Here is a 13040-nt window from a genome sequence, read left to right on the forward strand (position 1 = left end):
CCGTGACATCACGCTCCAATGCCCTATGGTAACTAATGTTATAAAAATGTTCCGCCCCTAATGAGCATTTGAGCAGCCAATCAGAATCATCTATGTCATGTGATCATGAGTACAGCAGCAGATTGTTCTAGTGAGAGTTTCGAAGCACCATGGATGAAGGTAAATGCACCTTTCAATTGTTTGCCAACCGCCAATACGACTGTCAGAAAGAAAGAAAGAAGAAAGAGTTTGAAGGTACCAGCTCTCAGGTATGAAGCTAACTTTCAAAAGTTACATGAGTACAAACAGGTACCTTGTCGGGTTTTTTTCGTTTGCTTGTTTTTGGTTGGTTTTTTTTTTAACCCTGTCCTGTCTGGCTGTTTTTGTGGCACAAATATAACGGTGTAGAGAAAGAGTTGAGCGCGCACGGGCAGAAATGTTGAGAGCGCCAGCAACACGTTGTTAGCGAGCGCAAATGCAAAAACCAAGCGAGAGGGGCTGCTGTTGTGTGTGTGTTAGTGATGGGTCGTTCGCGAACGAAATGGCTCTTAGAGCCGTCTCTTTGACGTGAACGACGGGAGCCGGCTCCTTATCGCGAGCCGTCACGTGGTTTTTTTTCTCTCTCTCTCTCTCTCTCGCTCTCTCTCTCGCACGTTTTTCCGCTTCACTCTGCACGTGGGCAGAGGGGGGGAGGGGCGGTAGTTACTCTCAGTAGCACAGGAACAGCCAGAGGGAGAGAGAGAGAAAGAGAGCCAGGGATAGAAAGGTATAGTAATCATCCACAACTATTTTCGGTTGCAGATGATAAAGGATTCAGAAAGTTTATTCATGCGGGCCCATATGACAGAGAATATACATGTTCTTTTTGTTTTCATATTATAATTTATATTTAATTGTGTTGTGGTTTGCAGTGTTTTGTGTTGTTTTCACTTTAAATTTGTAAAAGGAAAAAGCTGAAAATTTAAATAGTTAAAAGTTGAAATGTGAATAGTTGATTTTTGTATTATATGATTTATTTATTACATTTTATGTGGATTTTGCAGCAAAATTATCCACACCCACCGCCGCGCTATGAATTGTGGGATATATGGGACCACGAAGCGTGCACCGGACCACGCTTGATATTTGGGGAAATCGACGGCGCATTTGAAGTACACTTCGAGTTGGGACAGTCGTCACGTGGCGGTGACGTAATCGCACTCAAAATGCATACTTCAAGCGTGCGGTCTCTGAATTGGGACACAGCCCCAGTCTCCATTTCAACTTGTGTTGAAAGTGCGGACTTCAAATGATATTCTCTTAATTGTGTTAATAGGCCACGTAAAACCAGAGTTATGATTCGAAACAGTACAAACGGTGTTTTCTGAGGACAGCGCTACCAAACACTCTCCGTTGGCGACCAAAATTTTAAAAACAAAATTAAAAAAAAAAAAAAAAAAAGGATGCATGTCTGCCATTACCTGCCAAAACCGGAAGTAACATAATATTTTGTGGGAAACGTAGTTTTTCCCCTCAGGGCCTTGATGAACCTATACTGGTGGTTTTAAGTTATGTCTGACATATGTCTGTGCAGTTTCTGGGATGCTTAGATCTCAAAATGCACTGTTGGAAATTATTTTATTTTCTATGTTTTGTTTTGTTACTTTTCTAAAAACAGATGGTGATCTTTTCTAAAAGCGATAGGACAGGTGTGGAGGAGAGTGAAGCAAGAGAATGGGTTCCTAAGGTGGGCAAGAAAAATCCAGCTAAGTTTCTGTAAATATGTTGTTTTCACACATCCATGGAAAATGAGCAAAATATATATTTTTCTGCTCTAATAACAGTCTGTGAGCTCATCTGAAGATGATGGGACAGATGACTGGAAACCCACACAGGATGAATCTGAAGGCTATTCAGAAGAGGAGGAAGAACAAGAACGTAAAAGGATTCCTAAGGTAGCCATGAAAAACAAAACTGGGTGTCCTATGCCACAAAGAGATGTGAAATTCATCCTCAGTTTCAGTGCTTCCACAATCTATCTATCAAAAATGAGCCAAACATATTGTTGTCTTCTCTGAAAACAGATGGTGGCAGCATCTGAAGAGGATGGGACACATGATAGCAGACCCACACAGGATGAATCTAAAGATGATTCAAAGGATGAAGCAGAACATTTGGGACAAATGATTCACAAGGTGGCCATGGAAAAGGTAAAATTTGTTCTCAGTTTCAATGCATTCAACAAAATATGTCTTTGTATTCTTCTGCGTCAGATGGTCAGCTCATATGAAATATGCAAGGAGTAAAGGTATTGAAGGTACATGAGTTTAAATAGCTGGAGTCAAGCATCCAAAGCAACAAGCAGTGCAAAAGGCCAGGCAGGGGATGGCAGGGCTCAAGATGCTAAGATTTTGTTTGGGAGTGACCAGAATGGAGAAGATTAGAAATGAGTGCATTAGAGAGACAGCTCATGTTGAGCGGTTTGGACACAAAGTTAGAGAGGCAAAGCTGACATGATTTGGACATATGTAGAAGAGGCATAGTGAATATATTGTTCCATATGGAGCTGCCAGGCAGGAGAGAGAGAGCAAGCCCTTAGAAGAAGTTCGTGGATGTAGTGATGGAGGATATAGATAGGGTTGGTTTGATGGAGGAGGCGGCTATGGATAGAATAAGATGGAGGCAGATGATCCACTGTAGTGACCCCTAAAGGGAGGAGCCAGAAGAAGAAGAAGAACTCAGCTCATTTGAAGAGGATGGAATAGATGATGGGAAACCTCCACCAGATAAATTCAAAGACAATTCAGAAAAGATGAGTTTAAGGAAGAAGTGAGTTAGCTCCAGTCCATTTTTTCAGAATCAGAATACTTTATTGATGCCTGGTGGAAATTATTTTTTTGTTCCAGTACATGAGTCACTTATTAATAAATAGCTGAAAAAGAAACATGTGTAGTTGTAGCAGTAACCAGTGTGTTAAGTGGATGCGTTGTACAGGGAGATGGCCACAGGCAGGAAAGATTTCCTGTGTCGTTCAGTGGTGCTTTTCGGTACTCTCAGTCTCTCACTGAATGTGCTCCTGTGACTGAGCAGCATGTCATGGAGTGGGTGGGAGGTGTTATCCAACATTGTCTTTATTTTGGACAACATCCGCCTCTCCGACACCACCTTGAGAGAGTCCAGCTCCATCCCCACAACATTACTGGCCTCACGGATCAGTTTATCAAGTCTGTTGGCCTCTGCTACCCTCAGCCTGCTCCCCCAGCATGCAACAGCATAGAGGATCGCACTGGCCACAACAGACTCGTATAAAATCCAGAGCATTTTCTGGCAGATGTTGAAGATGTTGTTTAGTGAGGTCATGAGGAGGAGTAGTAGTGGGAAACGTACTCATGATGAATTCAAAGACAGTATATATATTCAAAGAAATATAAAGGTCAAATCAAAAGTAGTCAGAATTACTAACAGTACTGCAGATAATTTATTTTCATTGGCATTTGTAAATATTAAGTAAGAGTAAGACAAAAAATAAAACTTTTTTAGTAGTTGCATGCATCTTCTTTTTGTGTACAGGGGGCGTTCGTGAGCAGTGAGTTGCCGCAGAGGACAGAGGAACGGCAACAGGTTGCTGTCGCCTCAAAGTCTCAAAGGCATCACTGTGTCAGAAATGGACACAAGTGTCCCATATGTGGACATGTATATGCTGATATTGTTCAGCACCTAAGAGTCACAGAGCAGGTTGTAAATAAAACTGAGCTGACTCTTTTGAGCCAATTTTCTCATCGGCAGTAAGTGTCTTAATAAATTCTGAAAGAGACTAAATTTACATGTTTTCGAATCACTGCATTTATTTAATTGCTAACTTTTATATACACCCAATTTCTATTTCATCCTACTCAGCATTTTTTTTTGACTATTTTTACAGCTTTTCTACAAATCTGGACTGTCCAGTCCGCTTATGTCAGTCAAAACATCTTAAACGGCTTGACAAGCACCTGGAAAAGGTCCACAAATTACAGGTATGTTATTAGTGTGAATGCTTGAAAAGCATTCACAGTATTGTTCTTCTAATCTTTATTCTATTTTTTTATTTATTAGTGTGAATGCTTGAAAAGCATTCACAGTATTGTTCTTCTAATCTTTATTAGTGTGAATGCTTGAAAAGCATTCACAGTATTGTTCTTCTAATCTTTATTAGTGTGAATGCTTGAAAAGCATTCACAGTATTGTTATTCTAATCTTTATTAGTGTGAATGCTTGAAAAGCATTCACAGTATTGTTATTCGAATCTTTATTATTATTATTATTATTATTATTATTATATTTTATTTTTCCGTACGTTTTTTCAAAGCCTACTCCTTCAAAACCGTTCAACTTAGAAAAACCATTCAAACACCGTTAGATTCCTATTCTTTTGGACAACACTGCTTCTATTTTTCATATTTTTAACATTTATATTTTTAATTTTATTCAACTTTATTCAACAAAAATTTATAATGTATTTCAATGGGGAGACCCTTCAAATCCTCATTCAACTTACTCATTTTTAAACTCTTACTACTTCCACATACATTGACATAGAGCCACCATTCAAACTTTAAAACGAAGACAAGACATTCAACTATTCAACTTGTATTTATCTTTTCAATATCTATTATACTTTTTCTTCAGTTCCAGTTTAAGTTTCATGATGTTTTTTCACCCGTTTCAGAGTTTATAATGGGTGTGTATGGGACGGAATGTTGGGGCTAGAGTGAGACAGCTCAACTGCTAGAGTGAGAGGAGCAAAAAAATTAATCTTAAAATCTTTTTTAAAACTGCTGCTGTGTCCACAGCGTTTGCTCTACAGGTATGATTTTACCCTCAAAACGTAGCCATGGCTGTCCTCTTTCATCCAATGTGTTTACTATTGTCCTAGGTGTTACGGTTCTTTCATAAATGTCACCAATGCACAGCCTCCTCCCTCCAACTCTTCCATAGACTCTAATGTTAAAATGGCTCAGAAGGTTAGTTTGAAAATCAGAAGAGCATGGTGTCTTTACACTGTCACCACGTCCATATAATAAACTCCACAGGCATGAAAACTGAGAATTTGGTAGACTAGACATGGCTGTCGCTCACGGTGAAAGAATTTTGTCAGTACGACTTTTACTTTTCATTTGGGAACGATTTGTTTCGGCCTGACTTTTCTGTTCATTTTAAGCAGCAAAAGTGAGGCGCATGTCTGTGTACGTGTGTATGGAGCCATTGGGTGCGGTCACTATAGCAACCAGGCTCACACCTGCCTGCTTAACGAGCTCTGCCTGCCACTCTGCCAAGATTAATCTTAAACACTTCTCTTTCAACTGCTGCTGTGTCCACAGTGTTAAAGCCATCATTTTACCCTCAAAACGTCGCCATCGTTGTTCTCTTTCCAACATCTTGTCTTTCAAAGCTCAGACATTTAAACTTTTTAAACTGTGTGGATCAAAGTGGAGGGATCACATTTTAGTCATTCAGTGATTCAAAGAATATGACCTTTTAATATTCATTCAGATGTTTTCTAACTCTAAATGTTCTTTTCTCATTTCTTAGGGTTTTCTAATTTACATTTAAAACGTTTTCAGTTTTTTTCCAACTCCTTCTTCTGTGTAACCTTCAGCTTTTAGCAGTTCAGCACTTTTGTTTTCAGGTTAAATTCGGGTTTTTTTTTTATCTCATTCAAGATTTTTAACTTAAATTCAGTAATTAATTCATTTCAGTGCATACATTCAGATTCAAGCATTCACACTGCAGTTTCTTCAGAAAATGCACTTTCTAGTTATTATTCTATTTTATTATTATTATCTATTCCGTACGTTTTTTGAAAGCCTACTCCTTCAAAACCGTTCAACTTAGAAAAACCATTCAAACACCGTTAGATTCCTATTCTTTTGGACAACACTGCTTCTATTTTTCATATTTTTAACATTTATATTTTTAATTTTATTCAACTTTATTCAACAAAAATTTATAATGTATTTCAATGGGGAGACCCTTCAAATCCTCATTCAACTTACTCATTTTTAAACTCTTACTACTTCCACATACATTGACATAGAGCCACCATTCAAACTTTAAAACGAAGACAAGACATTCAACTATTCAACTTGTATTTATCTTTTCAATATCTATTATACTTTTTCTTCAGTTCCAGTTTAAGTTTCATGATGTTTTTTCACCCGTTTCAGAGTTTATAATGGGTGTGTATGGGACGGAATGTTGGGGCTAGAGTGAGAGAGCTCAACTGCTAGAGTGAGAGGAGCAAAAAAATTAATCTTAAAATCTTTTTTAAAACTGCTGCTGTGTCCACAGCGTTTGCTCTACAGCCACCATTTTACCCTCAAAACGTAGCCATCGCTGTCCTCTTTCATCCAATGTGTTTACTATTGTCCTAGGTGTTATGGTTCTTTCATAAATGTCACCAATGCACAGCCTCCTCCCTCCAACTCTTCCATAGACTCTAATGTTAAAATGGCTCAGAAGGTTGGTTTGAAAATCAGAAGAGCATGGTGTCTTTCCACTGTCACCACGTCCATATAATAAACTCCACAGGCATGAAAACTGAGAATTCAGTAGACTAGACATTGCTGTCGCTCACGGTGAAAGAATTTTGTCAATACGACTTGTACTTTTCATATGGGAACGATTTGTTTCGGCCTGACTTTTCTGTTCATTTTAAGCAGCAAAAGTGAGGTGCATGTCTGTGTCCGTGTGTATGGAGCCATTGGGTGCGGTCACTATAGCAACCAGGCTCACACCTGCCTGCTTAACGAGCTCTCTCTCTCACTCTGCCAAGATTCATCTGAAACACTTCTCTTTCAACTGCTGCTGTCTCCACAGTGTTACAGCCATCATTTTATCCTCAAAACGTCGCCATCGTTGTTCTCTTTCCAACATCTTGTCTTTCAAAGCTCAGAGATGTAAACTTTTTAAACTGTGTGGATCCAAGTGGAGGGATCACATTTTAGTCATTCAGTGATTCAAAGAATATGACCTTTTAATATTCTTTCAGATGTTTTCTGACTCTAAATGTTCTTTTCTCATTTCTTAGGTTTTTCTAATTTACAATTAAAACATTTTCAGCTTTTTTCCAACTTCTTCTTCTGTGTAACCTTCAGCAGTTCAGCACTTTTGTTTTCAGGTTAAATTCAGGTTGTTTTTTTTTTTATCTCATTCAAAATTTTTAACTCAAAATTCAGCAATTAATTCATTTCAGTGCATACATTCAGATTCAAGCATTCACACTGCAGTTTCTTCAGAAAATGCACTTTCTAGTTATATTTTCTTATTCCGTACGTTTTTTGAAAGCCTACTCCTTCAAAACCGTTCAACTTAGAAAAACCATTCAAACATCGTTAGATTCCTATTATTTTGGACATGACTGCTTCTATTTTTCTCATTTTTAACATTTATATTTTTAATTTTATTCAACTTTATTCAACAAAAATTTCCCATGTATTTCAATGGGGAGACCCTTCAAATTCTCATTCAACTTACTCATTTTTAAACTCTTACTACTTCAACATACGTTCACATAGAGCCACCATTCAAACTTTAAAACGAAGACAAGACATTCAACTATTCAACTTGTATTTATCTTTTCAATATCTATTATACTTTTTCTTCAGTTCCAGTTTAAGTTTCATGATGTTTTTTCACCCGTTTCAGAGTTTATAATGGGTGTGTATGGGACGGAATGTTGGGGCTAGAGTGAGGCAGCTCAACTGCTAGAGTGAGAGGAGCAAAAAAATTAATCTTAAAATCTTTTTTAAAACTGCTGCTGTGTCCGCAGCGTTTGCTCTACAGGTATGATTTTACCCTCAAAACGTAGCCATCGCTGTCCTCTTTCATCCAATGTGTTTACTATTGTCCTAGGTGTTATGGTTCTTTCGTAAATGTCACCAATGCACAGCCTCCTCCCTCCAACTCTTCCATAGACTCTAATGTTAAAATGGCTCAGAAGGTTCGTTTGAAAATCAGAAGAGCATGGTGTCTTTCCACTGTCACCACGTCCATATAATAAGCTCCACAGGCATGAAAACTGAGAATTAGGTAGACTAGACATTGCTGTCGCTCACAGTGAAAGAATTTTGTCAATACGACTTTTACTTTTCATTTGGGAGCGATTTGTTTCGGCCTGACTTTTCTGTTCATTTTAAGCAGCAAAAGTGAGGTGCATGTCTGTGTACGTGTGTATGGAGCCATTGGGTGCGGTCACTATAGCAACCAGGCTCACACCTGCCTGCTTAACGAGCTCTCTCTGCCACTCTGCCAAAATTCATCTTAAACACTTCTCTTTCAACTGCTGCTGTGTCCACAGTGTTAAAGCCATCATTTTACCCTCAAAACGTCGCCATCGTTGTTCTTTTTCCAACATCTTGTCTTTCAAAGCTCAGAGATGTAAACTTTTTAAACTGTGTGGGTCCAAGTGGAGGGATCACATTTTAGTCATTCAGTGATTCAAAGAATATGACCTTTTAATATTCTTTCAGATGTTTTCTGACTCTAAATGTTCTTTTCTCATTTCTTAGGTTTTTCTAATTTACAATTAAAACATTTTCAGCTTTTTTCCAACTTCTTCTTCTGTGTAACCTTCAGCTTTTAGCAGTTCAGCACTTTTGTTTTCAGGTTAAATTCGGGGTTTTTTTTATCTCATTCAAGATTTTTAACTTAAATTCAGTAACTAATTCATTTCAGTGCATACATTCAGATTCAAGCATTCACACTGCAGTTTCTTCAGAAAATGCACTTTCTAGTTGACTTGTGGTGTCTCTGTGTGGTTTTTGTGTGTTGGTGAGGCAGCCCTTGATCTCTGGAATCAGATGTTTATGTTAAAGGGACTTACATTTAGGACCTTGCATTTTACATATTTGTTACTCTGGTGAAATGAAAGTCTTCCAGTTTCTATAGAAGAATACGGTGGTTCTTTCTTTGTCCGTATGCTGCATTTATATAATGTTCCTCGAGCTCTAGAAAGCATGTTGTGTGCATAGATAAAAACGTGAAGGATGCCCAATTAATTAAAATACTGACAGTTTTGATATATGGTTACACAGAAAACTGTTTAAATTTAACCCTAATCACATGTAATACTAATTTTTTCAGACACCTATGATTAAACTTTACATGCAAAAGGCCAAGGACAGATGCATTGCTAAGGAACTTGCACTTCTGAGGGTATCAAATCCCACACCACAAATGGTCTCACATGTGGGTGAAGTGGATGATGCTGTAATTGAGGAGGGCATCTTTAGGGCACTGGAGGAAGGGTCAAAGGTTGCTTCTGCTATAGCCTCTTCCAGCAAGGCTCACAGTGACCATGCTACACTGATCCACTGGCCTGCTCCTCCCTCTGACAGCGAGGCTCCCAGTGACCATGCTACATTGAACCATCGGCCTGCTCCTCCCTCTGACAGCGAGGCTCCCAGTGACCATGCTACATTGAACCATTGGCCTGCTCCTCCCTCTGACAGCGAGGCTCCCAGTGACCATGATACATTGAACCATCGGCCTGCTCCTCCCTCTGACAGCGAGGCTCACAGTGACCATAGTACACTGATCCACCGGCCTGCTCGAGACGATTCCGTTGACTCTGACAGCGAGGCTCACAGTGACCATGCTATATTGAACCATCGGCCTGCTCCTCCCTCTGACAGCAAGGCTCTGGGTGACTCTACCAGACCAAACCTACAGCCTCCTCTCTCTGCCAGTGACACTCTCAGTGACCACACCATCCCAATTATGCAGCCTCCTTCTATCTCCAGCAGCAAGGTTACTTGTCATTCAACAGGGGTATCTCCTGATGTTTTAATCCCAAGCAGTGCACCTTACTATGCAGCAAAGCAAAGGAGGGGACGTCCTCTCCCGAGGACACCTGCTCCTGGTTGCAAAAACTGTCAGATACTGTTCACTGAGCTACAGGTGGTGAAGCAGTTGCTAGAGTGTGAACTTGAAAGTAATCATGAGCTCAAGCAGATACACTCTTCAACCAAGCGTGCAAATGTGAGTATTGTTTACCTCCTGTGATTGTACACCTCATTGTGAAACATTCTTTCATTTGCTATTGATAAACAAATCTGGTTAATGTCTTTTTTTATTTCAGGTTAAATATAGCAGACGGAAACGGTTTTCACTCAGCAAAGCCCCTCACTACGGTAAATAATATATCTTATCAAACTTACTACTGTAAAATGTATTAACTGGAGAGAATCTTACATAGTATGACTGACCATCCTGGAATAGGAATTCTTACTCAGTTAATTTGTGAAGAGTGAGTTCTTCTAGGCTAAGAATTGTTCTTCATTGAGGTTTTCTTTATGCATTGAGAAGCTTGAAAAAATATTTGTCTTTTGTCAACAAAATCCCCCTGATGTAAAAGACCTGAGGTCTAAATATGAGTGCTATACAAATGTACTTTGATATGATTTGTATTCTTGCCTCATCAGTAAGACTGGTGGAAGAATTTAGGGTCCATGCAGAAGGTGTGAACCCTAGCAGAAAAATACGTGACAATGCAAAGCAGCGGGCCACCCATGTCATCCATTTTCTGGAATTCATGGCAGACCCAGCGATTCCAAACGTTGACCTTCTGTTTCTGAGGAACCATGGAAAAGTCCGTGAGTAAGTGTTAAATTTGAATGATTATTAGTTTCTATATACATGTGTGCATATACAGTTTAACACATGAACTAATTTGTATTTTTGACTTTGGAGTTTTCTAGCACACCTGCAAGCAAAAGGGTTTAAACCAACAACTCAGAGAGCTTATCTCATGGATGCTATTGCTTTCATGAAATATATATTAAACATGTCACCACCACAAGTCAGACTTGGAAAAAAAAGGTTCAACGCCCTTTTGGTCGAACTGAGGGCACGTTACAGAGATGTTGGCCGTGAAGTAGTCGTGCACCAGCTGAATGTGTGGAGATCTAAGTCTAGTACGTCTATAATACATATCTCCACCTCTTTTATTAACATTATGTCATTAAAGTAGGTAAACTGTCTAAGGGATTGTGCTTACATTTGTTTTCAGACAGACTTGTCCAAGCAGAAAAACATGCTTTGTTAATTGAAGAGGCTCCCCAGAAGATTGCTGCCGCACTGGGTATGGATCACTGCAACGCTTAAATCTGTAAATAGATTGTATAATCCCTCTTAAGTAAAATTAACAGACTCCATGTCTGGGTTAAGACATAGCACCTACAGATCTTTACATCACTGTGATTCAATTCAATTTTATTTATATAGCACCAAATAACAACAAAAGTTGCCTTGATTAGGTGGTCATATGATTGAAAAACCCAACAATCATATGAACCCCTATGAGCAAGCACTTTGGCAACAGTGGGAAGGAAACACTCCCTTTTAACAGGAAGAAACCTCTGGCAGAACCAGGCTGAGGGAGGGGCGGGGCCATCTGCTTCGACCGGTGAGAGAGAGAAGGAAAACAGGATAAAGACATGATGTGGAAGAGAGACAGAGATTAATAACAGATATGATTCAATGCAGAGAAGGGAGTATTCAGGGTCACCTGGTCCAGCCCTAACTATATGCTTTAGCAAAAAGGAAAGTTTTAAGCCTAATCTTGAAAGTAGAGATAGTGTCTGTCTCCCGAATCCAAACTGGAAGCTGGTTCCATAGAAGAGGGGCCTGAAAACTAAAGGCTCTGCCTTCCATTCTATATTTAAATACTCTAGGAGCAACAAGTAGGCCTGCAGTGTGAGAGTGAAGTGCTCTAAAAGGGTGATATGGTACTACAAGGTCATTAAGATAAGATGGGGCCTGATTATTTAAGACCTTGTATGTGAGGAGCAGGATTTTGAATTCAATTCTGGATTTAACAGGGAGTCGATGAAGGGAAGCCAAAACAGGAGAAATATGCTCTCTCTCTCTAGTCCCTGTCAGGACTCTTGCTGCAGCATTTTGGATTAATTGAAGGCTTTTCAGGCAGTTTTTTTGGACATCCTGATAATAATGAATTACAGTAGACCAGCCTAGAAGTGAACTAGATTTTCAGCGTCACTCTGCCAACAGGATATTTCTAATTTTAGAGATGTTGCGCAAATGGAAGAAAGCAGTCTTACATATTTGTTTAATATGTGTGTTGAAGGACATATCCTGGTCAAAAATTACTTCAAGGTTCCTCACAGTGTTATTGGTGGCCAAGGTAATGCCATCCAGAGTAAGAATCTGGTTAGATGCCATATTTCTAAGATTTTCAGGGTCAAGTACAATAACCTCAGTTTTATCTGAATTAAGAAGCAGAAAGTTAGCGGCCATCCAGGTCTTTATGTCTTTAAGACATTCCTGCAGTTTAACTAATTGGTGTGTGTTATCTGGCTCCATGGATAGATAGAGCTGGGTGTCATCTGCATAGCATAGCATAGACATAGCTATGTCTTCTAATGATACTGCCTAGGGAAGCAGATATAATTCAAACAGAATTGGTCCTAGCACCGAACCCTGTGGAACTCCATAATTGACCTCAGTGTGTGAAGAGGACTCTCCATTTACATGTACAAATTGGAGTCTATTAGACAGATATGATACAAACCACTGCCGTGCAGTACCTGTAATACCTACAGCATGTTCTAATCGCTCTAATAGGATATTATGGTCAACAGTATCAAGCGCTGCACTAAGGTCTAGCAGGACAAGCACAGAGATGAGTCCACTGTCAGAGGCCATAAAAAGATCATTTGTAGCCTTCACTAAAGCTTTTTCTGTGCTGTGATGAACTCTGAAACCTGACTGAAACTCTTCAAATAAACCATTGCTCTGCAGATGATCTCCTAGCGTTTTGACAACTACTCTTTCAAGGATTTTTGATATGAAAGGAAGCTTGGAGATTGTCCTATCATATTTAAGATTGAAGAATTAATTAATGGCAGGACTTCTTTGAGCAGTTTTGTAGGAATGGGGTCTAAAAGACACGTTGATGGTTTGAAGTAAGTAAGTAATTATTGAAGTTAACTCAGAAAGATCAATTGGAGAAATAGAGTCTAACATTCAATGGTACTAAGAGTTGATTATATTCTTAAACATAGTTACAGTGCTTTGAGAAA

General features: G+C 39.1%; 1 protein-coding gene across 20 annotated transcripts in view; it reads left to right on the forward strand.

The window, feature by feature from the left end:
• LOC113013696 (uncharacterized) overlaps window positions 1-13040 on the forward strand; it is a 20764-nt gene continuing 7724 nt past the window's right edge. For 12 of the 20 annotated variants that reach the window (XM_026154809.1, XM_026154818.1, XM_026154823.1 and 9 more), the window contains exons 1-11: window positions 4-248; window positions 1637-1705; window positions 1803-1913; window positions 2043-2168; window positions 3529-3743; window positions 3881-3974; window positions 9082-9978; window positions 10079-10130; window positions 10422-10596; window positions 10681-10913; window positions 11009-11080. In XM_026154809.1, coding sequence (XP_026010594.1) covers window positions 150-248; window positions 1637-1705; window positions 1803-1913; window positions 2043-2168; window positions 3529-3743; window positions 3881-3974; window positions 9082-9978; window positions 10079-10130; window positions 10422-10596; window positions 10681-10913; window positions 11009-11080 — 2143 coding nt within the window. In that variant the 5' untranslated portion in view covers window positions 4-149. Of the gene's footprint in view, window positions 249-1636; window positions 1706-1802; window positions 1914-2042; window positions 2169-3528; window positions 3744-3880; window positions 3975-9081; window positions 9979-10078; window positions 10131-10421; window positions 10597-10680; window positions 10914-11008; window positions 11081-13040 lie in introns of all 20 variants that reach the window. The other 8 variants (XM_026154831.1, XM_026154829.1, XM_026154824.1 and 5 more) reach the window with 7 other exon arrangements.

This window comes from Astatotilapia calliptera, chromosome 20 (genome assembly GCF_900246225.1).
Source record: "Astatotilapia calliptera chromosome 20, fAstCal1.2, whole genome shotgun sequence".
NCBI lineage: Eukaryota > Metazoa > Chordata > Actinopteri > Cichliformes > Cichlidae > Astatotilapia > Astatotilapia calliptera.